The sequence below is a fragment of the Ostrinia furnacalis genome, unplaced genomic scaffold (genome assembly GCF_004193835.3).
Source record: "Ostrinia furnacalis isolate ACB-3 unplaced genomic scaffold, ASM419383v2 OfSCF5051, whole genome shotgun sequence".
NCBI lineage: Eukaryota > Metazoa > Arthropoda > Insecta > Lepidoptera > Crambidae > Ostrinia > Ostrinia furnacalis.
The window spans coordinates 1,092,893-1,118,274 of record NW_021135290.1 but is presented as its reverse complement, the minus strand read 5'-3'; the positions used below and the strand labels follow the sequence as shown (position 1 = coordinate 1,118,274).

At 35.8% G+C, this 25,382-nt stretch overlaps 2 protein-coding genes across 3 annotated transcripts; both read right to left on the bottom strand.

The window, feature by feature from the left end:
• Positions 1–121: 121 nt before the first annotated feature.
• PTTH (prothoracicotropic hormone) lies at positions 122–1,938 on the bottom strand. 2 transcript variants are annotated; one of them, XM_028315171.1, is made up of 5 exons: positions 1,665–1,938; positions 1,216–1,578; positions 1,061–1,099; positions 482–592; positions 122–397 (listed from the first exon to the last, which is right to left on the bottom strand). In XM_028315171.1, exons 1-5 carry the CDS (start codon positions 1,665–1,667, stop codon positions 251–253), a joined length of 663 nt encoding a protein of 220 aa, XP_028170972.1. In that variant the 5' UTR covers positions 1,668–1,938; the 3' UTR covers positions 122–250. The 2 variants fall into 2 exon arrangements, with proteins under 2 accessions (XP_028170972.1, XP_028170971.1); XM_028315170.1 differs by having other exon boundaries at positions 1,216–1,677.
• Positions 1,939–2,148: 210 nt separating this feature from the next.
• LOC114360453 (zinc finger protein 62) lies at positions 2,149–5,856 on the bottom strand. Its single transcript, XM_028315169.1, has 9 exons — positions 5,684–5,856; positions 5,287–5,378; positions 4,886–5,165; positions 4,678–4,807; positions 4,260–4,451; positions 3,932–4,082; positions 3,782–3,848; positions 3,343–3,489; positions 2,149–2,480 (listed from the first exon to the last, which is right to left on the bottom strand). Exons 1-9 carry the CDS (start codon positions 5,798–5,800, stop codon positions 2,205–2,207), a joined length of 1,452 nt encoding a protein of 483 aa, XP_028170970.1. The 5' UTR covers positions 5,801–5,856; the 3' UTR covers positions 2,149–2,204.
• Positions 5,857–25,382: the final 19,526 nt, after the last annotated feature.

Here is a 25,382-nt window from a genome sequence, read left to right as displayed (position 1 = left end):
TATCTTGAATTTTTTTCAATATGTGCAAACCAGATGGGATAATGACGTTGGATATTTTACATTAGAATAATATGTAGTTTATAATATAATGTAACATTTGGTTCTAAAATAAAACAATTACCAATGAAGAAGTCGTTTATTTTTATATCTAACTTATAGCAATCATAAATGTGATTTTCTATAATTTACAAAGCTCGTCAATAACATTCAAGTCACACACTAAGGTCTGTTTTGGAGGTCTTTATAAACATTAATGTTCACCATTTATGCCATAATTTTTAGTGCACACGCATCCAATAGTCACGATTTGTTTTTCGGCCACCCAACGATGTCTCAAGTCACTTGGTAAATCTACTTGAGATTCTTGCATAGAAATCCTCTTTTTCAATACAGTTAACTAAAACAAACAAATAACATTGATTTAATTAGGTAGCTAAATTAATGATTAATAATAAAATATCTTAAATAATAAAAAACGAACCTCATATAAGTTCGATTGGCACATGTAGAAATCGGAACACATTTGTTTACTACAAGTTCTATTTTCGACAAACCGCGGGTAGTAGTCTTCACCCAAGTCGATGATATCCTTCTGCAAAAAATAATTAATAAACAGGTTATCGGATTGTGCACATAACGTAAAAATCCATTTCAGTGAGTCAATTGTAGACAAAAAGTTCAGTGTCGCACAGAGAGTCATGTACCTAAACCATATTCTTAGAGAGCCTGTGCAGTAGAGGGGTATCCTGATAAAGATGGCATGACCTTGCTCAATGGTGTCAAGAGAGTCGGCACTATAGTATAATTTAAAACCTATTTCATATTAAGTGTCTATTCCACAAAGTGGTCTCCAGGGGAAACTTGTGTCCTTTGATCGCCCATGGATAAAATCACCTAGGTGATCAATGTGGACTCCATGGGTGATCAAAGGATAGAATAGACCTTCTCAAGGCGCCCTTAGATTTCGCGTGGTCGGTCCTTCGGGCCTACTAATTGAGATAGCAATGGCAATGGTCGGCCTTACATCCCGGCTCACAATAAAAGAATATTGATTACTTACGTTGTGCTCACAGTTGCAAGGCGGATCGGGTATCGCATGCTGTAAAAATAAATTCCTTTATTATAATTTAGCTTGATTCTACAAAGCCTCATCCATGTTCTAAGTTCTAACAGAGACTTGTTTAGCCTTGTGCAAAAANAAAAATTTGTACTCACATTGTGTTTTTCAACTTTGATGTTTCCTCTTTTGCGAGTTCTTGTTTCAACAGAATTGTCTAATAGAATGATATCATTTCGTATCATATTAGCATAGTCTAGGATAAATGCAGGCAATTGTTCTTTAGATGATTCTACAAGTTTCGTGTCGTAAGATGGCCCGACTTCGTCAACATTTTCAAAAAATTCATTTTCTATGCCCATTTTTTCTACATAGTTTTGCCTCTTTCTAGTTCTTTGTTCGCCGATCATATACTCTTCAATGTCTGAAGTCCTTTTCATTGCTAATACTTTGGGCATCAGTGTTTGTACTAGAATGTACAGCCCGCAACATACAAGTAGCCTTACTAAAGATCTAGTAATCTGGAAATGGGACATTATTTTAAACTGATGAATAGGAAATCGTTAATATTGTATTGAGCACATATTTATAAATAAAATAATCTTACCATGTTGGCCACTGTTCACTTCGGGAACCTCGAAATACTAATGCGTAGAAACTTACCACCTCGTCTTATATAGGAAACCTCCCCTACTTTTGATTGATAGCACAAAGGCAGATCCATTAGCAACTTGATACTGTTACTATTTATACCTGAATGCTTTCGTTATCTAAACGGGTGAGAAACAATAGCCATCTGACGTCCATGTTGTTGATGTTTACCCACACATAATCCACAAAATATATTTTAAGATATTATTGGCTTGATGGTGAATTAGTATGGTACCTACTTTAACGATGCTGTTCCTAGCACATTCAAGCATAATTCTTTAAAAATACTACGTAAAGTAATATATTATCATAATCTATGTATAATGTAATTCAATACGATGGCAACAGTTTACACCAGCGCTAATGCACTGAACGATCCACCACGTTGGGCGCCAAATCCATAGGTCATTTTATAATAATGTAAGTATGTAAAACATAAATGATTTAGAAAAATATTTATTAATCAATGTATGTAACAGTGAAAAGGAATGACTATTTAAATATGAAAATCAACAGGAATTTGTTTAGCTTGCAAAGCTTTAACGGCTTGTTCAAAAGCCAAATAGCCTTGAGGACCCTCGAAAGGATTAAGAGGTTCACCCTCTTTTATATATCCATTTATTTTGAGCATGAGGTCGCGCATCAGCTCGCGCTCCTTCTGTAACACTTCTTCGTTCATGATTTTGACAGAGCGTCTTTTGAGAAACACTCCGTGTTTTTTAAAACAGTGCCTGTTGAAGTCATGCTTGTAGCTGTATGGCTGGGAGCAAATCTGGAACATGTATGACGTTATTGATTAGGTGTACACAAATATCCCATCAAAAACAATACTTGTCAAAAAAACCAAGTCTCGCAACTCAGTTGTTCTACGGTAAAAAGTTGTGAGATCCATGTAATACCAAGTCCAGGCCAGGAAATCTTTAACGTTTTACATAAATTATTGACTTGGCCATCGCACTAAATAATTTAATTTACACGTGTTTTCATGCGATGGCCAAGTCAATATATTTATGTAAAACGTTAAAGATTTCCTGGCCTGGACTTGGTATTACATGGATCTCACAACTTTTTACCGTAGAACAACTGAGTTGCGAGACTTGGTTTTTTTGACAAGTATTGTTTTTGATGGGATCTCATTTCTTTTTGTATTTTGTAGACAGCAGTTATGTATCTAGAAAACTGGACCGAAATTGAAAAATTTTACTCGACTTGGCGGTTGCACTACCGTGCCCCCAAATATTTTAGTTTTTCCTTGATTCATACACCAAACACTACTTATATTCCAAATTTGAAGCTTCTAGGTCTGCTAGAAGTGCCTTAGAGTTTTGATGATCGGTGAGTCAGTGAGTGACAAAATTAAGTAACTTTGACCCGTTATAATTCTTAAACTACTGGTTCAAATTGAATGAAATTTTAAATATACCGTGTCTTTACAATGCCTGCATAGTTAATGAAAATTCAGCCTTCTAGTTTTATCCACAACGAAGTTACAGGCGGTCGAAAATGGCCTGAATTGCTTCGAGAAAAGGATGGTACGGCCGTGCCGCTTTTTTGCTCGACTGGGGGCACTGCCGTGCCCCCAGATATGGAACATTAATCATTTAACATTATTATAATAATATCTAAGTATTTACCTCACATTTGTATGGTCTTTCTCCAGTATGAATTCTGAGATGATGATTTAAACCAAATTTATTAAAAAATGACATGTTACATAAATCGCATTTGACGCGTTTATTGGCTAAATTGTGGATTAATTTATGTCGCTTCAATGCCTGTTTCTGCAAATAAAGACATAGATGGACTCATAACATTCAACTCTTGAGCGAAAAGCGACTATTCAGGTTTTAGCGCTAAATAATCAGGAATTTTATATAAATGATATTAATATTATTTTATTTTGCTATCAAATAAACTTAACTCAAACATGTTGGACTATTAATTTGCAAGATTGCCATAATACTATAATATAGGTAAGCACGAATGCAGCTTGTACTTTTATATTCACACCAATGTTAAAAGAAATCTGAATTTAAACCATACTGCAAACTGCAAAGTTATAACTTTACTTACTCTTTTGAATCCTTTATTACAGATATCACATACATGTGATTTCTCATCAGTATGTCGTACCATATGCCTATAAAATTAAAAAAGAAAAGGTTAATTAAAAACAAACAGAGTTAAGAAAATATTGTCAAAATTCTAACAGTAATAATTTACCCTTTAAGGGCTTCTTTACTAGCAAATGTAGCAACACATTTATCACACTTAAAGTTTCTTTCAGTGGTATGTCTGTACTTTACATGAAATTTTAAACAGTTTGCAGTCAGAAATCCTTTTCCACACTCTTCACATTTGAAGGATCGCTCTCCTGTAATTATAAAACATACTATAAATATTGTATAAAACAGTCCTTTATTTATACGCGACTGTGGGACGCGAAAGGAAGTTAGTGAGTTTTTAAACAACCTATAATTTTAAGGATCATCAAAACAAAATGTACCTTAGTTTAAGATTTTTAACAGCTTTAGTACAAATAAAACATCACCTGTGTGGGTCAGTATATGACTGTTTATACAGGTTGTCATTTTGCCACAAACATTACACATTGATTTTTTCTTATCATAACAATATTTCTTTTTAATTTTGGGCTTGTCATTCCTGGTCGGCAATACCCTGAGATCTTTCAAATATACAGGCTTTATTTGAACGGGAGTATATTTTGGCACTTTTTTATTAGCTGAAAAAAGATAATAAAAAATGAAATTAAAATATGTTAGTACATAGCATATCATACATATTCTATAAATAAAAATACTGCAATATATTATTACAGATTTATTTTAAAAGACTTCCTCTAAAATTGATTGCGTAATTTTCTTTAATGAATACATAGGGTAACTACTGCTTTTAACCAACTTAATTATCAATACTGTCAACACAATATGTAAATATAAGTAACATACTTGCTGGCGTTGATTTATTTATTACTTTTTTCTTATTCTTTTTTTGTTTTAGTCTTTTGTTTAGAGGTATAAGATATTCTTCATCATCATCATCTACATCAGACATTGCTTCATAATCTACATCATAATCCTGCAAAAAAGATTCATTTGAATCAAATGAACTGTGGATTATAAAATTAAATGCTCTAATAATTGTATTTTCACTTACATCATTGAATTCGTTTTCTGATTCTTCTTTGATAGTATTAAGAAAGTCTAATACAGACAGGGGTCCGTTTTCTTTTTTTATATAAGTATTACAATCCTCAGGATCCACTTTCTTTATTATTGTATCATTGTAATGAATGGATGTCTCTCCATCTTTAAAGTATTCATCAATATTATTTTCATGTTTGGGGACCTCTATTTCTACTTTAATTTTAATATCTTTTAAATTATAAAAGTTAATTTTTCTCCCATTTCCTGTATTTTGAAGCTCTGCATCTGATCTGATTACAGATAAATGAGTATTTTATACAAGCTGAAGGTAAATATTAAATAAAAAAACACACTGATGATTTTTTTATGTGTGAAAAATGAAGATTAAATGATGATAATATATTTACTTACTTTTCGATCTGCACTTTGAAGTCATAAGCTTCCTTCAGTTTTTTGCGACAAGCAAGACATATTTTGTCTGTGACTCCGTCTGCTTCATGAATCTAAGAAATTAAATACTAATAATTATGCACTACATTGTTCAGCATTGATTTACATATCCAGAAATATTCTAATTGTACGAGTATGACTTTAAGCGAGGCTCAAAAAAAGTAAATATAAAAATGTTGACCTACCCTAGATTCTGTAGTACCTACCTAACCTAAATAACATAGGCCAAACATTAAATGCCACATAAAAGAGAAATATTTTGTCAATGGGCTATTGGTAAAATGATTAAATATATGCAAGATGTATGTATTTGATTTTGAATAAAATAAAGTAATGATAAAAATTAAAATAATCTTACCTTTACATTGGCTATAGAAGTTATCATGTGCACATATTTTAGAGAATAATCATTTTCAGTATCAAAGACTGAACGCACGTTTCGTCTCGTCGCCAAACATAATCGACATTTATCCATTATATTTAAAAATATTAATTAAAACTTAGATTCAAAACAAGTATATAGGATGCATTTTGATAATGTCAAACTTTTGACATAAAACTGATTGACGTTGACAGTTTTCTTTTTTTTTTGGGGTTCGATTCTTTATAATTCCCTTTGTAACGCGACCTCTGTGGTTAATGCTCGCATTCGAATTTGGCGGGCTTTATTTCGTAACTCACGGGCTCGCGCGCTCTGCCGGCGCGCTCTCACCAACGGTCGCCGGCGTCTTTTCTAAAATCGACCTTATTGCCACTATTGCCAGTCCGCCCATGGCCGCGACGCGCGCTATTTTACTCTCCCAGTATTTTGGTGTTTAGATATTGTTTTGACTGATATAAACCAAGTTTCATGTACATTTCGTTGTGTTAAATTGACAATATACTTGTTGATGATCGAATTGTGCCTACGAACTTATTTCACGACCCCGAGACCAACTTAACAAGTATCACACCTTCTTTTTGCAGGAATAGGCAAAGGCATTATGCTATACAGAAAAATCGTTAGTTCTAATTTTTCGTAAGTAATGACTTTATACTTAAATAAACGATTGATGATAGATGATTCCTCCCATTCCCTTGAAATTCCGTTAAGATGTGGCTCTTTACTGAGAATTTACTCAAAATAATTTGAAAACTAATGTTGCACTGTTTTGTTTCATTAGCCTACTATAACTCGTTCCTATACGGACAATAAGGAAATACTGGTATCCGTGTTTGAATCATTGTAGATGTAGGTAAAGTAAGATTTTATCAACTTTAATTTTGAGAAACTTCATTTACAAGAAGCCACCGAAACACACAACTTAGTTATAAAAAAATCTATCAAGAGGTAAGTAGTATGTAGGTACTTACGTTTTCGGAATCTCCTTCCTCTTATTTCAATTCCGTTGAATCCAAGTCCCCACATTTTGCAGTTGCGTAGAAATAGCTTTTTCCACATATTTGGATTCATTGAGTTTTTTAGGGCTTTGATTTACTTTTTGAGCGATAAGCTCGCCCAGACGTTTGCACAGTGCGCAAACTTTTGATTAACTTCTAGGACTTCACAACTAAATAAAAATATTATTGAATAAACAAAAAACCCAACTGCGTAAAAATGAACTAAAAAGATAAAAACAAGCCTTAGTGTTCACAAATGCAGTCGGAGGCATCAATATGTATTTGATTATGGCGCCTAAAATCCGCCATTTTGATTTTTTTCAATTTTGATATAACCACTCTCATGATTAAGACGAATCTAACGACACCTCTCACGCTAAAATCGGTCAAGCGGTTTAGGCTGTAGGCCGTGCCAAAGAAATATACCATACATACTTAAAACAATATTTAATAATCTTTTCTTTGTTAAATAGTAGTTTGAACTTCATAAATTAACATCGTTTTCTGTCCGCAATAAAATTAATTAATTGTATAACTATAGGTGGGAACTTTTAATTGGCCTTACTTTAATTATATACAACGTGTTCCAAAATTCAACGATAAGCCGGCGCCACAGGATGGACATAGTCATGACTACTTTAGGAAAAATAAGAAAAAAAATCTAACTTAATTATTTTTTAAGTTACACACTAAATTATGAAATTCGTCGAAAATTGACACCCCTTATGATATTTTACATTACCACGACCACAATTTTTAAAATATTTCTGTTTTTTGTTTGTATCGGCAACTTAAGTAGTGTTGCTGTCCACCCCAACTCTTAAAACCCCCAGAATCCTTGCAGTTTTTACACAAAAGTTAATCAAAATATGTTATCTCCTTAAAATTTTCGACGATTTTTACTTTCACACCACTTTGACTCGTCGTTTTGTAAAAAAAAAAGTATGAACACTACTGCGGCAAGTTTTTTATAAAGTTTACGCAACTATCCATGATTCCAAAATGGTATAATACTCTAAGAAAACTAGTCACAAAAAAGATATGCGTACCATTTTTACGAGTACAAGCACTTCGCTTGTTAGTTTGTGTGAGATAAATCTTGCAACTGAATTTGAAACAAGTTCTCCTCAACCAATTGAGCTGAGATTTGGTATACTTATGTAAGTAAGATGACAATGCAATATTATAGTACCTACCATTGAGCTGGATGGAGTCTGGAGGTGGCCATAGGAACTTCTAAACGAAACTGCGGAATCGCATCTAGTTTGGGTTCGTTGGATTTGTCTTTTCTAGCACTTTAGTGCAAGATGATGTCCAGGGTCCTGATGATAAAGTCAAGAGGTGGCCAGGAGCTGGCCATAGGAACTCCTAAACGAAATGGCGGAAGCTTATCGTGTTTAGGTTCGTTGGATTTGTCTATCTAAAATATCATAAGGGGTGTAAATTTTCGACGAATTTCATAATTTATTGTGTAACTTAAAAAATAATTAAGTTACATTTTTTTTCTTAATTTTCCTAAAGTAGTCATGATTATGTCCATCCTGCGGCGCCGGCTTATCCTTGAATTTTGGGACACGTTGTATAAACATTACTTAATGTAACATTTAGCTGTAAATTTTCCAAAAAATCTTAAAATAAAATAAAAAACACTCGAAAAACATAACCCTCCTTCTGCGTAGTCGGGTAAAAAATGAAGTCACACAAAGCTGCTGGGTAGAGTATGGATGCTGCTTCTCTTGTATCGACGTTTTCTCCGCTGCTGCTGGAATCGCACATTCTTCGAGTGTTGATACAAGTTTCTCAAAATAATTCTTCAGTGATGTGATGAGTAGGTAGGTCCTTATAAACTTATTCCATCTTGTCTCTACTAGTCTTTTGATCGATACGCCTACAACTTTTCATTAGCATTTCCTATCGATGTGTGGATGACGAGTAGAACGTGTAATAAACTCTTTCTACTTCCAATTCCAATTTTAGCGAATGATTTTAGCACAAGGCATAACAACGCTTTCGGATTGTGTTCTTTAATTATATTGCTTGTTTATCACCACGAACTCCTGGTCATCATTATCATCATATCCTTGTGCCCGCCACTGGCCCCAAATCCCAATAAATAAAGACTTAGAAAAAAGTTTTTCAAAATCAAAATTGAATAAATTAATTTAGCACCACAAGGGAAAATGTCTACCTATTAATTAGGTAGGTATTTACTAAAAGTTAATGTAAAGATCTTCCTCATCAATCAATTTAGGTATAGCTAGGTATATATGTAAGTACCTAGGTATATTTTTTCCTCAAACTAGGTACCTACCTATCGAACGGAATATCTGCAAGAATCAGATTGGAATGCAATCTATTCATCTAAAACTTCAGAGCATGTCAAAATATTTATTCGTTTCAATACAAACGCGCAGTTACTTTGCGCGCAGTTAAAACAAATCCCGTTCAATTTTAGTAAAGTGCTATTTGGTTTACATAATTTTGATAGATTTATGACCTAGACCAGACGCCAAACTTATCTGATTACGCAATTCGCGTTTATATTCAGGTAATGTTAAATTTTTAGTTTCAGCCTGAAATAACTTATTATAACGGCAGTAATTAAATCCAGCAGTTCGAATAAAAACAAATGCGTGTCGTGTCACGCGCAGTGTAGGGTTCCGTAGTTGTCCGTCATTACCACAATATATTTCAGAAGCAAGCAATTACCTACTATTACTCTTAAAGTGATGTCTGATTATATTGTTTTGTTGGAATGATTAATATACCCACGAGTACATACGTCCTCAAAATTATAGCTCCCTAATGCCAATAGTTTCCAAGCAAAACCTCGGACAGAGAGACAGACATATAACTAAGTACATATAATGGTTCCTTGTCAGGACTACGGAACCCTAAAAATACGGGGCTTAAATATTAAGTGCCGCATCTCTATGCCTGAAGACGAAAGTCTACAACCGATGTGTGTTACCAGTGATAACTTATGGCTCGGAAACGTGGCCTCTCACTATAGGCCTTATACAGAGGCACAAAGTTGCACAGCGTGCTATGGAGAGGGCTATGCTTGGTGTTTCTTTGCGAGATCGAAACAGAAATGAGGAGATCCGTAAACGAACTAAAGTCGCTGACATAGCTAGCCCGACGGATTAGCAAGCTGAAGTGGCTATGGGCATCTCTTGCACGCAGGAGTAAAATGAGTTCTCATAAAGTTCATGCCATGTTGTTTCAAGCGTTAAAATGAGTAATAGTTTAAATTAATTTTGGTATAAAATCTCGCGTTCGCACGTCATCCGCCTAAGCGTAAATAATAACTAAATAACTTTTGGTCATGTAGGTACCTAAACGTTGCACCAGGAACACTAACTACAAAGTAGCTCTATCTTTCCTACAATATCGGCCAATACAATATTGTCGGCCGTTTGGTGTAGTGGCACAGGTAGTGGTTCTAAAACGGACTACTATGCCGAAAGGTCCCGGGTTCGATTCCCGGCCCAGGCAGAAATTGAAATGATGAATTTTAATTTCTGTGACGGGTCTGGGTGTTACTATGTATGTATTTAAAAAGTTCGTTCGTTTCAACCAATGACGTCCACTGCTGGACAAAGACCGCCTCCAAGGTTTTCCACAATGCACGGTCCTGCGCTGCCCGCATCCAGGCTATTCCCGCGACCTTTACCAGATCGTCGGTCCACCTGGTAGGAGGCCTGCCCACGCTACATCTTCCAGCCCGTGGTCGCCATTCGAGAATTTTTCTGCCCCAACGGCCATCGTCTCTACGAGCTAAAATTTAAAAAGTATATCTAGTACCCATAATAACACAAGCATAATAATTGCTTCCTTGGGGCTAATACCCGCTTTGAAATTGTCCAAAGCTAGTTATAAATATTTTTTTGATTGTGAAGACCTTACTCTGCCTAAAGCTTACTATGCCTTACTGCGATGCATTAAAAATAACTCCATTCCAATATTAAGTGCAGTTATTCTAAGAAAAAAATGTGAAACTTTACATTTTTGAGCAATGCCATAGATTTTGTAACCTTACTTTTATTGAGATCATTTAATTTAAAGGTACAGAGAAAAGTGCTACGAGGAAAAGTCAAGAGTAGGTAAATAGTAACAAATAAAAACGTTCTTCTGAAAAGGCTCGTAGCAGTACGTTACGATCTCGTTACGAGTCTCGTAGTCGATGCGCCCTACACCCTAGAGTTCAAGCGTAGGGCGGGCGGCCGTAGCAGCGCGCGAGCGTAGCGGTGGGTGCGTTTCGTTTTCCTCATGCAGGTGATAGGCAGAGGAGTCACGGGCGCGAGCGGGTTCGCGACATTTGCAAATGCATGAGTCAGCGGGGAGCGAGCGGGCCCCGGGGCGGGGCGCGAGGGCCCGCAGCCGCGTGGCTGGCGCCGGAGTCGTGTGCAGTGTAGCACGCGCCGCCCGCGGCCGCACATCGCTCGTCGCGCTACGCCGCCGCCTCCCCGCTCTGCCGCACCACGCGTCCGCTGGGCGCGTCGCGCGGGCCGCGGGCCAGGCCCGCGAGCCTGCTGCTGCTGGCCGCGTGGCTGGCGGCCGTCGCTGCCGACCTCGCCTGTCCCCAGGAGCCACCGGCGGCTCTCGACGCGTGCGCCTCCTGTCGCTCGTACGAGAACGCTCGCGAGCACAGTCTTCGCGTCATCCGTGAGAGCCTGCTGGCGAAGCTCGGCTTCACGCAAGCGCCCAACACCACGGGCCGGGAGCTGCCGCGGGTGCCGCCGGACCTCATGGAGCGCTACGAGCGCCGGCCGCCGGCGCCGGGCGTCCAGAGCGACTCGCCGGTGCCGACGCGCACCTTCACCACTCACATCGAGCCGGACGACTTCCTTGCTCGAACTGACAATGTCCTGGTTTTTGCTCGTTAGTACTGACGATTTGATCTTTTACATTAACCTTTCATTCTTTAGTGGGCTTTATCACTTTATCACAACTCTCTTTAGTTTTAAGTTCGATGCCCCTAAATCAGTTGTTGGTAGGCATTCGATTCTCAACGTTTCTGGTACATACGAATTAGTAAATTGGTGCCCAGTGTGAGTTTAATAATTATAGTGCATTTGAAAATAATACATAACTATGCAGAGCGGCCAGCCGGCCACGACCTGAAATGATATTGGCGCTCGATAGTAGGTTTTAGGCCTATCCACGTGGATAGTTCGATGGTCGCCACGTTTACGGTCTAGACGTTATTTGGTTTGCAAGTTCATTGACAGGCACGTGTGCAGCTTTTATGCGAGTAAGGCAGTTCGTTGGCGGTCGCGTCACGCATCGCAAATTTTAATTAGCCAATGATTGGTTGGACTCCAACGGGTGTAGGTATCCCATTGTCTTTAGGACCACAACCACGGATCGTTCAGATTACTATCGGGATCGACTGCTACAGCACCTGCATACTAATATGAGACATTAATGCACATATTGTTTGACAAGTAATTTTCGTTTGCTAATCTGTTTTAAACTTTGAAATGTGTAGGTACCTAGTAGAAGTTTTAATAGTTTAAAAATCCTCGTCATCGTAAGTGCACTTTGAGACTCATGCTCTACTTATCAATACAATAGAGGTCAGTGCAACAAAATAACAACATTATTAGGTACTTATTAATTCAATTTTGTTTGGTAAATACACAAGGTAAAATATAATCTGTCGCATACTTTACCTCAGTTAAAGGGGTTAACCATTGACTTGTGAAATCAGGGCTATCAAAGTTCATTTATGTATATAATCTAGTACTCTAGCTTATGACAGGGGCTTCGACCTGCGATAACGTTAACGCCAGTCTATGCGTCTGCGCAGCCACGTTGCCTTCAACGAGCAATTAAATAGACATCGGCGTGTCACAAAAAATAATGAAAAACGGCTTACTAAATTGACCATTTCATTGTTTGTTCCTATAAATAAAACCGGGCTATTTTCATCTCGATGATAGTCTAGTGCTTCTCAGAAACACTATACTTAAGCACTATTTAATTGTAGTTACACAAAACACTTATCTTAGTTATTCAACTGCGATGTTTCTTGTCCCAAAATAAGGTCAAGATATCAAAACTGACAAATTGACATATCGCAATGTAGTGCGCGTCCTAACTAAAGGAATTCAGTAGCTTAAAATAGTTTACGCAATACCTATAGGTGTCTTATGAGCAGCAGGACATTCCCACGTACTTGTCTCGATCTCGTCGTGTGACTACTTAATTATTATTTTTAGCATATCAAAGTTGATAATGTGGTATTCACTGAGAGAGGACGCTTGATATATTGTATTATGTCGGCAAGGAGAAGGTGCTGTATAAATATCTATATGGGTTGCACTCATTTGTACCTATGTTCTGTGCATACCGGAGGCACGACTTCAATATTAGTTCAATATTAGTACTAATATTGAACTCACTCAGTATATCTTAACACCTTCGCGCTATAATGTTGATTATATTTCTCAAATGCTTAACAAAAGGTTGGCCATGACTGCAGTTAGAGAGAGATTAGCAATTTTATCAATTGAGCTGAAGAGTGAGTGTCCGCCAACACAAAACTTTTCGCCTGATTGTTCATAAAGTTGTTAATTGCTGTGTCATTGTTCAATGAAAGGGAATGTGCGAAAGTGGAGTGGTAGAGTGCTGACCTGGAGTTAAGGATCGCGAATCCCCTTTTAATTTTAAAATAAATCTGTAACTGGGCACCTATTTATGTAATACCTACGTGACAAATTAGATATAAGTACTATCTATTAACCCAACTCTTGAATACCAAATCATCGGAGGCGGCGAAACGTTTATTGCAAACGAGTAGGAAGATACTCGTCGACTCTCTGTCTACCATTCTCAAGAACACTGCCCTCGGCTAATTACACTGCGGAACAAAAAAAATAAAAAAATCTGCGGCATCTATTTTGTTAATGGATTTTGTAAACACTTGTATTAGACATAAATGGTGTGCATTTACTTTCTTTGGATTGACTCTGGTTCTTGAGATAAACGAGACACAAGAAATCAATGAAAAAAATTAAACGACCCTCCCTAAACTTATATTAATTTTATTATACCCACTAAGTTTTATTTTCTACTCATGTATTAGTGTAGTTGTAGTTACAACAATTTAGTAATCAGCTACTAGACCTTGAAATTAACAGTTTGTGTCTTTTAAATTAATTTTTAAAGAGCTTTTTTGTCTCAAAAATATGAGTTCATTATGAAAACCTTGCGTTTACAATCCCAACAGTTTTTGTTAATATTTGGCTTCTAAACTTACAAAAGCAAAGAAATAAGATCACGGAGGTAGTGATAAAAACCTACCTACCAAGCATATTTTCTTATAAAATTTCCATAAAATAATAAATATTGGGGGTCCAATATCGTCTGCAAAACTCGTGAAGACTCTTTGCCATGCTGGAGTCAAGCTGGACGTAAAGGACTTCAATTTGAAAGGCCAAAGATATGAACTGAGCTTTCTAATCACTAAAATGATCAAAAGTCAGCCAAATTAAAGTCCTTTACGTCCTGAAACGTCCGTTTGAATACGGAAAAAATAAATTCGATTGACCGCAAATCCGTACTCTTATTAAGACACTGTATTTGTAAACCACATAGCACAAATTGAATCTGAAGCATGGCAAAGCTTTGTTTTAGTAGTCAAACAATATTTGTGGAGTCATAGAGCACCAGACTTTTCAGAATTGGTAGCTAAATTGTTTTAAAAATTTAACACACATAAGGATCTAATTTGAGTATTAATTTTTTTTTAACAATAGCCATTTGGACAGGTTCTCCCGTAATCTGGGTGATTACAGTGAGGAATAAGCAGAACGGTTCTACCAGAACATCAGGATAGTGGTAGAATGATATCTACGGTCAATGGGGCCGCCAGATGATGGCTGATTACTGTTGCCATAATTATGGAATTTTCCTGACCAAATCCATAACATAAAAGCTTACAGAAAAATATTTTTGTAGTTCTTTTTTTCTATTATTTGATGAAAAGCAAATATATTTTTAATTTTTATATCGTTCTTAAATAGGATCTTAGTGTAAATATTTTTTTTATACAGATTGGTGTTTTTATTTTGGTTTTTTTCATATAAATAGTTAATAGTATTTATCTCAAGATCTAGAGTCAATTTGACAAATCTAATATTTTTCTAGTATTCAGCATACTAGTCGCATACAGAATTGACTCTAAACTACCATGCCGCAAAATGACTGTTCCCCAGTGTAATCTACGTGCAAACACACCGCCTCCGTCCAAGTGAGTGACACAATTCCTGACACATTACCTAATTTCAACGTACGTTACTCTGATTTCTCTACATCGGTTACTTTGATTAACCGAGTTCCGGATACATCTATTGTAACTTGGGATTCTAGAGGACTAGGCCTATTGGGGACACCTCTATAAAAAAAGCGCGCCATTGGTTCTTACCTCTTAGGTGGTGTGGAAATGGAACCATTGCAATCTACTCTTCTTAGAAGTCAATTATTTTACTCTACAGATATTTTTAACTTACTTAAATACGTTTTTATCAATATAATCTGTTATGAAGTCTTAATCAGACTAGGTATCAAATATATTGATTGAAATGAATGCGTATAGAGTTCTACTCTACAAACCAATAATATTTCTTAAGTCAAAAACTTTGTAGCTGGAGTATTCAAGAATATAGGTACCTCATTAAAATTTGTTATATGCACAATGCAGTTATCACCCTCTGAAATCTCTGAGCATCAATGGAGTTTATTGTTGAAGTCGTTTGCGACCACTAACAGCAGACTTAAACGTTGCAAGTTTGTTTTAAAGCGACGTAGAAATTGTCATTTTTATAAATAACCGTTTCTTATCAATTATAGCAAGGACGCGATAATGTTGAGCACATATTAACTACGGATTGCGATGTGTTTTCTCATTAAATCATTTAATTAGAGTTTATTGAATTATTAGCATTGTTCACTGTCTTTTTAATAGCCAGAATGAGATTTGTAAGTTCGAGGTCAAAATCTTTACTTCATATAGTAGTGCTTTATTAATAATTTTGACGTAAGATACGATAAATGCCCGCATCTCTTTATGATCCAATCGAGATCGAAATCTAAATCCTGGGGTAGGTATAACGGAACTATCTCGCGGATTTAGAAAGTAAGCCAATATTCGCTGGTACGACCTGAGTAAGTAAAATGACTGAATACTTAAATGGATAAAAACTTCGACCAGTGAGTTGAAGACACCGTTTAAAGTTATTTAGGTAGCTCTACCATCATCGCTAACTTTTTGTGATTGGCTCACATAGGTAATGGAAACTTTTTCGGGAAAAGTACTTAGACTTTAGTCTTCGAATCACGCGATCCTTACAAGGAAACAGACAATATAATTCGCAGCATATAGTCGCGGGTCATTAGCTGTATCATGGTCGCGCGCACACGGGTCGCACGCGCATGTGTGTCCCGTGATGGCCATTTGTAGCGATCGATTGTTTTGGCTGCTCGCAGTCACCTTAATTGCTCATGAATCAAGATGTCTCGAGAATTTTGCAAGTCGAATAATGTTTGAACGCTTTGTAAAATATTTTATAAACACACGTTTGTGTTTGTTATTCAAAACGTGATCTGTAGAAGTTGTAGGTAGGTAGAGCAATATACGATCTGTTTTTCACATATTATGTAAGTAACTGTGTCTCATAACAGAACTGTGGTCTCAACGATAGTAAAATGTCTTTTAGGACCAAGCCTGCTAAAATTAATGTTTGATAGAGACAACATTATTACTAGGTGATGAATGTGATGATTAAGGATCAGGAATCAGAAATCTTTCGCAGTATGAACTTATTTTAATTGGTCTTCAGTGTTATGATTGTACGAATAGAGATTAAATAGACGTCCATATCAATAGGTTTATCATTGACATAACTAAATTAACACCACTTAAAAATTCATAAAATTACTGCACAGTTTGGTTATAAAACATTTTGTTACTAACTGATAAAATGTTCTGAAGTCCCATTGAATTTAACAATGTGAGTAACGACCGCTCAATTGAGTAGCCTGTACATACTATGTTTTTGGCTGCGCCATTTCTTTGGTACAGGAGGGAAGGAATGATATAAAGAAGCGGATATCTTGAGCAAGGAAAGCGCATCCGCGAAATTAAATAGCGTTGCGAATAGCGGGCGACTCCTGCGCAGCTGAGCCCGCATGCCGGACCACCCCCGAGCTTCGCAACAGAATCGTGAAATCTACCCACGCTTCTAATAAATGGCCAATGACATGTCATTGTCATCCCTCATGGATGATTTTATTTATATCCCCATGCTTTTAGATACTAATCTAACAGATTATATATATTGATCTAAGTACACCATTTGCAGCATTTTTAAATGTTGTTATTATTATAAATGCAAATCAACGCGTCGTGAATTTCAATATTTGGACATGTAAGCTTGAGTTTGAATCGAGTTTTGAACGGATCTCTATTTATTTCATACCTATGCAGATTATTGTACGAAATTATATCTCAGCTGACTCTATCACTACCCGGTTTGTGTGTGCACCAACCAATTCACGGACAGATAGCGTACTTATTTTAAGCTTGATGTTAAATTGTAACTGTGCATACTTATTCAATAAAAAGATACAGTAGTTTATCATATTGCAAAGTAATTTAGGTATTTATTATCCGAGAAATTAAAGAACTATCTGATGATAGACGAAAGACTGACTCCGTCCCCTAGGAAATTGTAGGTAACCTAATACCTACGTAATAGCTGAGCTGGTCAACAGAGCGGTGCATAGCAACCGAACAAGAATGGACATCGAAGATAGAAAAAAAGGTCAAGTGGAAGAAGGTCGATCACTCGGAAGAGCTAATTTTAGAGTGGGAAGGGGTAATAAGTATCCCATGTACTTATATGTTAATTAAATACAATTTTACAAGCTATTTACGTACAAGATAGAGTCAGCCTTAGTTTTCGAATAGGTCGTTCGCATTATATTACTACTTTGGAAATCAAAAAAATAATTAAGTCGTCCATTTGCGACGACAGTGTGACATCTTCAATTAGATTAACACAGAAGATGTCACGTTGTCGTCGCAAATGGACGAAGTAAGGTAAGCAATAAAGAGACAGTTCAAGTGATTAAACATGGTTCAAATAAAGCTCAAGACAGGTTAATAAGTAGGTACAAAACTATGTACGATTGATTTTCTTGTCATTATCGTGACTTAAAACTAAACTAGAACCGATGTTGATGAAATCCCATAGAAAAGATGGAGATAAGTAAAGTTCTGAGACTTCTGAGGTAACAAACACAAAAAATACAACTATCTTACTTTTTTGCAGCCGGTTAAATACTTAGGGCTGATTTTTCAATCGTCGGATAACTAAATCAGCCCGTAAGGGAAAACGATTTTATTTTTGCCCGCAACTGCAATAATTGGCGTTGTCAGTCCGGTACGCGGCGGATCATCAGTCCAAGCAGACGTTACTCGTAAGTTAAACTCGTAAGTTTAACGTTGGTTTATTGCATTTTGTTAGTTTAAACTTTAAATTAATTTACATAAATTAGTTAGGTAATTTATTACTTAATTTCATGAATTTTCTTCAAAATTCGCCATAACATGTAACTAACTATGTAGCAATAGAAGCTTGCGACTTTAAAAATATCTGTAGTAAGTGCGCTAATTCTTACACATTTTTACACCTATGTAGAGTCCTATAAGTTAAAGCTGGTAGAGGCAATAATTGTTAACGTTTTTAAAAATGTTTACCCAAATGAGCTACAAAGTACAAAATCATCTCACCTATTGGGTAATTGGTTCGTTAAATACTTCTCTCCAAAAAAAATCTTTAATTTGTTTCGTTCGTTCGATCGTTTCAGCCGAAAGACGTCCACTGCTGGACAAAGGCCTCCCCCAAGGGACCTACACCTATTTAAGCTCTAAGCTCGACATAGAGAGGTAAAAACCACTTAGAGGTTCTAATAAGAGGACCAAGAACTTCCATATAGCACCTACATTCGCAAAATTCAAATTAAATTAAACATATTATTTTTAACGAACCAAGCCAATACGATAATTATAATTAACCCTGTAAAAGTTTTTAAGAAGTTAAAGTACCTACACCTACTAAAATATTAATCTGTTAAAAGCACTTCTATTCTACGAAATGATTATTGATTAGGTACTTAATGTAAGTAAGTAAATTGTTAATTTATGATATTGATAACGTTAGCATTATTAACGATTTGCATTATTTTATATGGTAGAGTCGGGTGTTATACCGTGTTATGCACCTTTAACCGTATATAAACCTAATCGCATATGATTAAGAGCCTTCGGCCTTCTGGTCAATAACTATATCGTTATGACGAGAGGAGATGATAGTTACAAGGTGCTTGTACACGGTCAATTATAATGCCCCATTCTCCATTCACAGCACCTACTGGTCCGATAGGAAAAAATCCGAATTTTGTGTTGGATAGCCCATTTATTGAGTCTAGGCATCACGCACGCTACAATCAATAGGAGCAGAGCAGAGCATCAATTAAAAATGTTGCGAAAACAGGAAAAAAAATATTCAAACTTACATCGTTGTTTGGATAGGATAAGACAGGATATAAATTAAAAATCCAAGAAATAGATCTTTTGAAAAACAAACGCAACTTTTTTACAAGTGCAACTAAGCAACAAGAAAGGCTAGATTTTCCCCAAAGTGGTAATAATAACTATTTTGCCGAAATACATAAATTCTTCAAGAATAAAAAGCAATCAGGTATTGCACATTACTCATGTATGCGCACCTTAAGCATGTTGTTTACTAGGATGGAGCCTGCAATCTACCGTTTAGTTCAGCTAACCGTTAGGAATTTTCCAGATCCACCTATCGGTCACGCACGAGGTTACTGCAGCTCTACCCCACAACACCACTACGTAGGTACTCATTACTCATACCTGATAAATACACTATGTTCATATTTACACCTGCTAATGCAAAGAAAAGAAAGTAAGAATATTTAGGTCAGCATCATTGCAGCCAGCGTGAGTATTTTGATTTAAGCTGGAGTTTGAATTACGGGAATATACTAAATATAGTCAATAGTTTTGAGGCTACCCTTTTTAATGCAAACAACAGCAGGCACCTTGACACTAGAGGTTGTTAACCGATGCATTAGATGGGGCACAACACAACACAATTGAGGCCAGTGTGTGAGCGAGTTCAAGAGCAATTTAGGTTCCCTAGGTCAGTTCGCCGAAGGTAACCTTGACTTTGACTACAATATTTACACCTGCAATGTTTGTTTTCGCTCTATTATTTGCTCTGATCTCTGAAGACAGTATTTTTCATAATCGCATATGATAATGGTAGTATCTTACGTCATCCACTTGCTGAATGTTCAATTATCGTGTAACAACAGTAATGAGATAATAAAATTCGTGTATCCAAAGTAAGCTGGCAACTAATAAACAATTATTGTTTTTGAGATTTCATTGAGAAATATGGTGCCTATTCCCTTTCCAACAATGGTAGATTAATTATTAAAAAAAAATTGCGTTAAAAGTCATTTTCTTTTCTTAAGCTAAACCTTAAAAAACGAATTACCAAATATGGGAATCGAATCCACGACCACAGATAATATAATACTAGTACAGATGCATCATCCCATACTCGAAATGTGGCCGACCTAAGTCTTGAAACTGCTCGGGCCCGCGTGGTTTACTACTGGTGATAACAGATCGCGCTAGTGTGCCGCAGCGGACTTGACCGTCCCGCGGTTTGCGACCCGCTAATGCTTTCTATTCTAGCAACTTGAGCGGAGTATTTATTTGGCGTGCTATGTCAAAAGATGGCGCTAAAGCCAATAAGTTTACTGCTTTGTTTATGAAGGCATGTAACTAAGCAAAAAACAGATTAGAGACGCTATTGAAAATTTCGACACGGTATAATAATGTCCAAGTAGCACAATGATCACAGCCGACGCTCAATATCCAGCACCGTGGGTTCGTATCCCGCTATAAATCATTATTTTATTAGGTATATAAAACAGGACAATATCGAAACATGCAGTAATAAAGGTAGATATCAATAAAAAACTTATTTTTTCAATAAAAATATTCAGAAATAATTATTATGTAAAAAAAACATAACTCTCCTTCTGGAGCAGTCAAGTAAATATCAAATGAACTGTTCGTAAAAAATACAAAATCCAGTTTTAGTTTTTCGTACTCGTATCGTAGTTTATTTAAAAATATGCCTACATTTTAATCGATAGAGCAATTGCTCGCACATAATAGCCTCCTGTTTAAGATTTAGGATTAAGTATCTGTGATTTAGGTTTAGGTCTTTTGTTGCATTCGTTTGCGCGTCACGCGCGATAATGGTGTTATGCACCTACCTATTTATTTACGAGTATACGAGTATTATTTACCATGCTGGCACAAAATTAGGTGGCGGTGCCGCGGCTGGCACTTGTAATTAGGTAAGGTATCTAGATTCGCATTCTTTTATACCTACCTATTCTAGTTTGTCTTTGCATTAAAATTTAATCTTAATTGAGCTGGGTAAAAAAAAAACACTTTAACAATCGTTATTTTACTGAGGTTTTATTCCTTCGCTCTCTCTTTATCACTTGCCTGTTGATCTGGAGGAATCAAAATAAGTTAGCATCATCATAATTTTCGTCTCACTCACACGTGCTGCGTGGATGGCTGGCATACATACCTGAGTCTCTGACGTTAGGTACTNCACTCACAGGATTGGATTGGGAGTTGCCTCAATGGATGGGTACCTACCTGCCTACCTAGCTTGTTTTCATTAAGCGCGCGCCACCAGTCTTTTTACGTAAGTAGGTAAGATTGATTAATATCATGAATGAATCTGCATTTTGATTTTAATTATATATTAACTGAAATACAATTTGATGCAAACTGACATGTAGTTAAAGTAAGGTCGTCGAGCGCGTAGAATTTCGTCCAATGACCCCAAGCTAGCCATCCTTATCACTCGCGTGTAATATTATTGCTCTGTCGCGACTGTGCGACGGGGCGGCCGCAGAGAGCACAGAGCACGTGAGTGTGCGAGCGTAGTGGGGCTATTTTACGAAATTCTATCTGCTCGGCGATCGGACTACTTATGATGGTTTTTCAATATTTTTTTAAGTAAGCGACAATAGCCGCAAAAATAAAAACAAAAAGTAGGTAGTTTAAAATGTTTATTTATTCAACTAAAATTACAGAAAAAAATATGATGAAAAGTTACCTAATTTTGATTGGAGCTCTTAGGCCCAGACTTTTTATCATCAGTAGGTACCTAGTTATATTAGTTATATTGCTACCAATAGTAAAATATTAACAAAATATAAACTAATAGTTAAATAGTAACGTCAAGCAAACAATTACTACAATCCGATCGAGCTAACTGCACACCTCCCCGTGATTACCCCGTCCGTACCAGAGCGTCGATGCTGTGGTCGATGTGACGTTACGGATGCCAGGAGAGCAGTTAGCTCGATTGGGTTGAAGTCATAAAAAGACAATGCCGGAAATTGGTGCCTTTTTTTTTCGCGCGGCCATCGACCAAACCATGTTTTTTGGTTACAAAATAGTGTAATAAACCAAACTTACTATGACATGTATACCTCTAAACTCAGTCTGAACTGAGTTACGAGCATTAGAAGTTTGATAAGTGCCACTTGTGGTCTAAACTGAATAAATATTTTTGATTTTGATTTTGATGTTTTACATACTAAGATTTGCTTTTTGCGCGCATTTTTTGTAAGAAATTGCAACAAAATATTGACGTCTTTTTTATTGCGCTGATTCTGCTCCATACTGATGACTGGAGCCTATAATTGATGTTATTGTTTGTTTACACATACAATGTCACTATTTTGTTGCAATTTCTTACAAAGCTTGCACGCAGAAAGCAAATCTAGTATGTAAAATCATTAAACTCCTAATGCTCGTAACTCAGTTCAGACTGAGTTTAGAGGTATACATGTCATAGTAAGTTTGGTTTATTACACTATTTTGTAATCAAAAATTAAGGTTTGGTCGATGGCCGCGCGAAAAAAAAAAGACGCCACCTTCCATACAAAATCTGGCATTGCCATTTGACAAGTAGGTAATTTGATTAGAACATCATTCAAATCGATTTTGACTGATTTGTTGTGAATGTGATAATTACTATAAATAAATGATCATTATAAAGAAGCTAGGTGTTTTGAAAATTATAAATTGAGATGCGACTCTTAACGCTAAAAATTAAATAACAAAGCTAGGTGTTACTTTAAATGAAAAAGAATTATCATAATCTGAGATTAGCTAGGTAAATAAATAAAAACATAATTATTATTATCAACATAGGTGCTTAAAAATAAGGGAGCCCCAATAATAACTTATTAAGAGTTTCGGCTGCAACACTACTAAAATCCTTATTTGTTTTGAAGGATTCGTAATTTCGATACTGATTGCAATGATTTCTTGCGCGATTTGCAATAATCATGAATCTTAACCTCCAATAATTTTTTAATTAAGTAGTCAAAATGATTCGGATCATGGTAATCACCTGAAAAATTGATTTTATTTTTGAAATTTTTCATTAAATCGGCAACTAAATTCACTTTGTGCAAGTCGCCAATATGCTCATTGTAAAAATCTAACAACTGATTTACTAATTGAAATAAAAAATCACTGGGAGATTTCAGTGTGGGAGTTATTATATTGGAATATGTCCTGTTGATCAATAGCAATTGCTTTTTATCTGTTAAATCAACTTGATTCTTCAACAGTGTTTTCTTACAATCAGAACAATCAAATTTATCAATGCATGATTTACCCAACCACCCAGCAAAATAGACAACTGAACAAGTTTCCATTGTAACAGATTCATCTGCAGCATTAGCATAATTGACTTCAGAAGAATTACTGAATACTTCGGAAGATTCCGATAATATCGAATTTGAATTCGGCAGATGTGTTGTCAATGAATGTTCATCATCTGTATCAACTTGCATTACTGATGATGATGATGTTGTTGGTTTAGGCTCTGTATGTGCTTGGTGGATGGGTACGAACATTTCACAATCAGATTCACAATTTGTTTTATCAAATTTCATTAAATTATTCAACAGGTTTGATCGGAAAATCGCTCTTAATGATTTAGACGTGGGATTTTTATTGCATCCTCCTCTAAGTCTATAAATTCCAAATAAATTTTCAATCACATCTTGATTTAATCGATAGCTTATTAGAAATTTAACGCCAGTGCCATCCGAAAATTCTTCTGTTGAGAGTTGAAGAACACTATTTATCGTCTGAATCATACCGTCGAAACATGGGGGTCGTGTCATTTGTATTTCATTTTTACGATTTTTAGTAATTTTCTTTATATTCATAAACATTTCCCTACCTTTGATTAGAGTTTGATTAACAATCGAATTTTTATTATTTGTTATAGCACATCTGTTAGCGACGTCAAGAATAGTCAGAATTAATGTTAGCAACATCATGTCAATTAGCTCAAATTAACTAATTAATCTGTTTCGTAATTAAGAAAATGAACATGAAATTTTCGCCAAAAAGGCAATACCACAGTAGATATATGAGCTAAAGCAGTACGGAAACTTAGCCCTTTCGGCGAGTTAAATACCTACACTTCGACTGAGTGTTAGGGTTGGCACTCTTAATCTTTATAAAATTAATAAGGTTCTGACTTGCTTATTTATTAAAACGTTTATTTAGGTTTTTTAATTATCAAATACCTAATGGAATAAATTAATTGACTAAGTAGTTAACAAAAAAATAAAACGTTAATTAGGTTCTATAATGATCGAATACATAATCGAATAAATTGATTACGGCCTCTAGGCCGGTAAAAGGGGGTGTNGTTATAGCACATCTATGTGGATTCGAATCAAATTTATTTTTTGAATTAAGACAATCAAATAAATCATTACATAATTGTACAAAATCAGCTGTATTTTTTGCAGTAGTGCTCTTCAACTCTCCGCTATCTATGGCTGTTTTTATTGCACCAGCAACAGAGTTACTTAATATTTGTGTGGCCAGTTTTACTTTCATTTTTTGAAAGCTATTTGGATTTATGTGCACTGGCGTTATTTTTCTTAAACATTTACTTTTATTCATTTTATCAATATTGTACACATGCAAAATATCATTGAATGAAATTTGATCACCATTTAAATCAAAATCATGCTGAAGTAAATTATTCCGGATATTTTTAATCAAATGAGGTGTGTCAAAAATTGCATACATTTTATGTCCATTTATAAAATAAAAAGGAGAATCAACACTAGCACCCAAATTTTTGATCAATTTAACATTCGTTGTAGCTTGATCACAAACGGTTACTTTTGGTAACAAGCCACATTCAAATAATTTGTCGATTACAGATTCTAAAATCATTTTTAATTTATCAGCATGCACGTTTTTCTGCGATAAAAAATATGCTATGGGGATCTTCCAATTTGTGTAGATTCCCCTGGCAACAAATACAAGTGCATATTTGGCTTCATTGTTAATTCTATCCCCACCACCAAAATCTTCAAATCCCTCTATTAAATCATATTTATTTGTGTATTCTAAATTAACCATAATGCTCATTTCGTCAAAACACACCGCACATGCCCTTTCCTTAATTGATTTATCAGAAAATTTA

What these genes read in the sequence shown, in the direction of transcription:
- PTTH (XM_028315170.1), bottom strand. Translation starts at nt 1,593, where the DNA reads ATGTCCCATTTCCAGATTACTAGATCTTTAGTAAGGCTACTTGTATGT. An exon ending in CTTGCAACTGTGAGCACAAC is followed by an intron (nt 593 to 1,060) that starts GTAAGTAATCAA and finishes TATTTTTTGCAG; the next exon opens with AAGGATATCATCGACTTGGG. An exon ending in GCCAATCGAACTTATATGAG is followed by an intron (nt 398 to 481) that starts GTTCGTTTTTTA and finishes TGTTTGTTTTAG; the next exon opens with TTAACTGTATTGAAAAAGAG.
- LOC114360453 (XM_028315169.1), bottom strand. Translation starts at nt 5,800, where the DNA reads ATGGATAAATGTCGATTATGTTTGGCGACGAGACGAAACGTGCGTTCA. An exon ending in CTTCTATAGCCAATGTAAAG is followed by an intron (nt 5,379 to 5,683) that starts GTAAGATTATTT and finishes TTAATTTCTTAG; the next exon opens with ATTCATGAAGCAGACGGAGT. An exon ending in GTAATAAAGGATTCAAAAGA is followed by an intron (nt 3,490 to 3,781) that starts GTAAGTAAAGTT and finishes CTTTATTTGCAG; the next exon opens with AAACAGGCATTGAAGCGACA.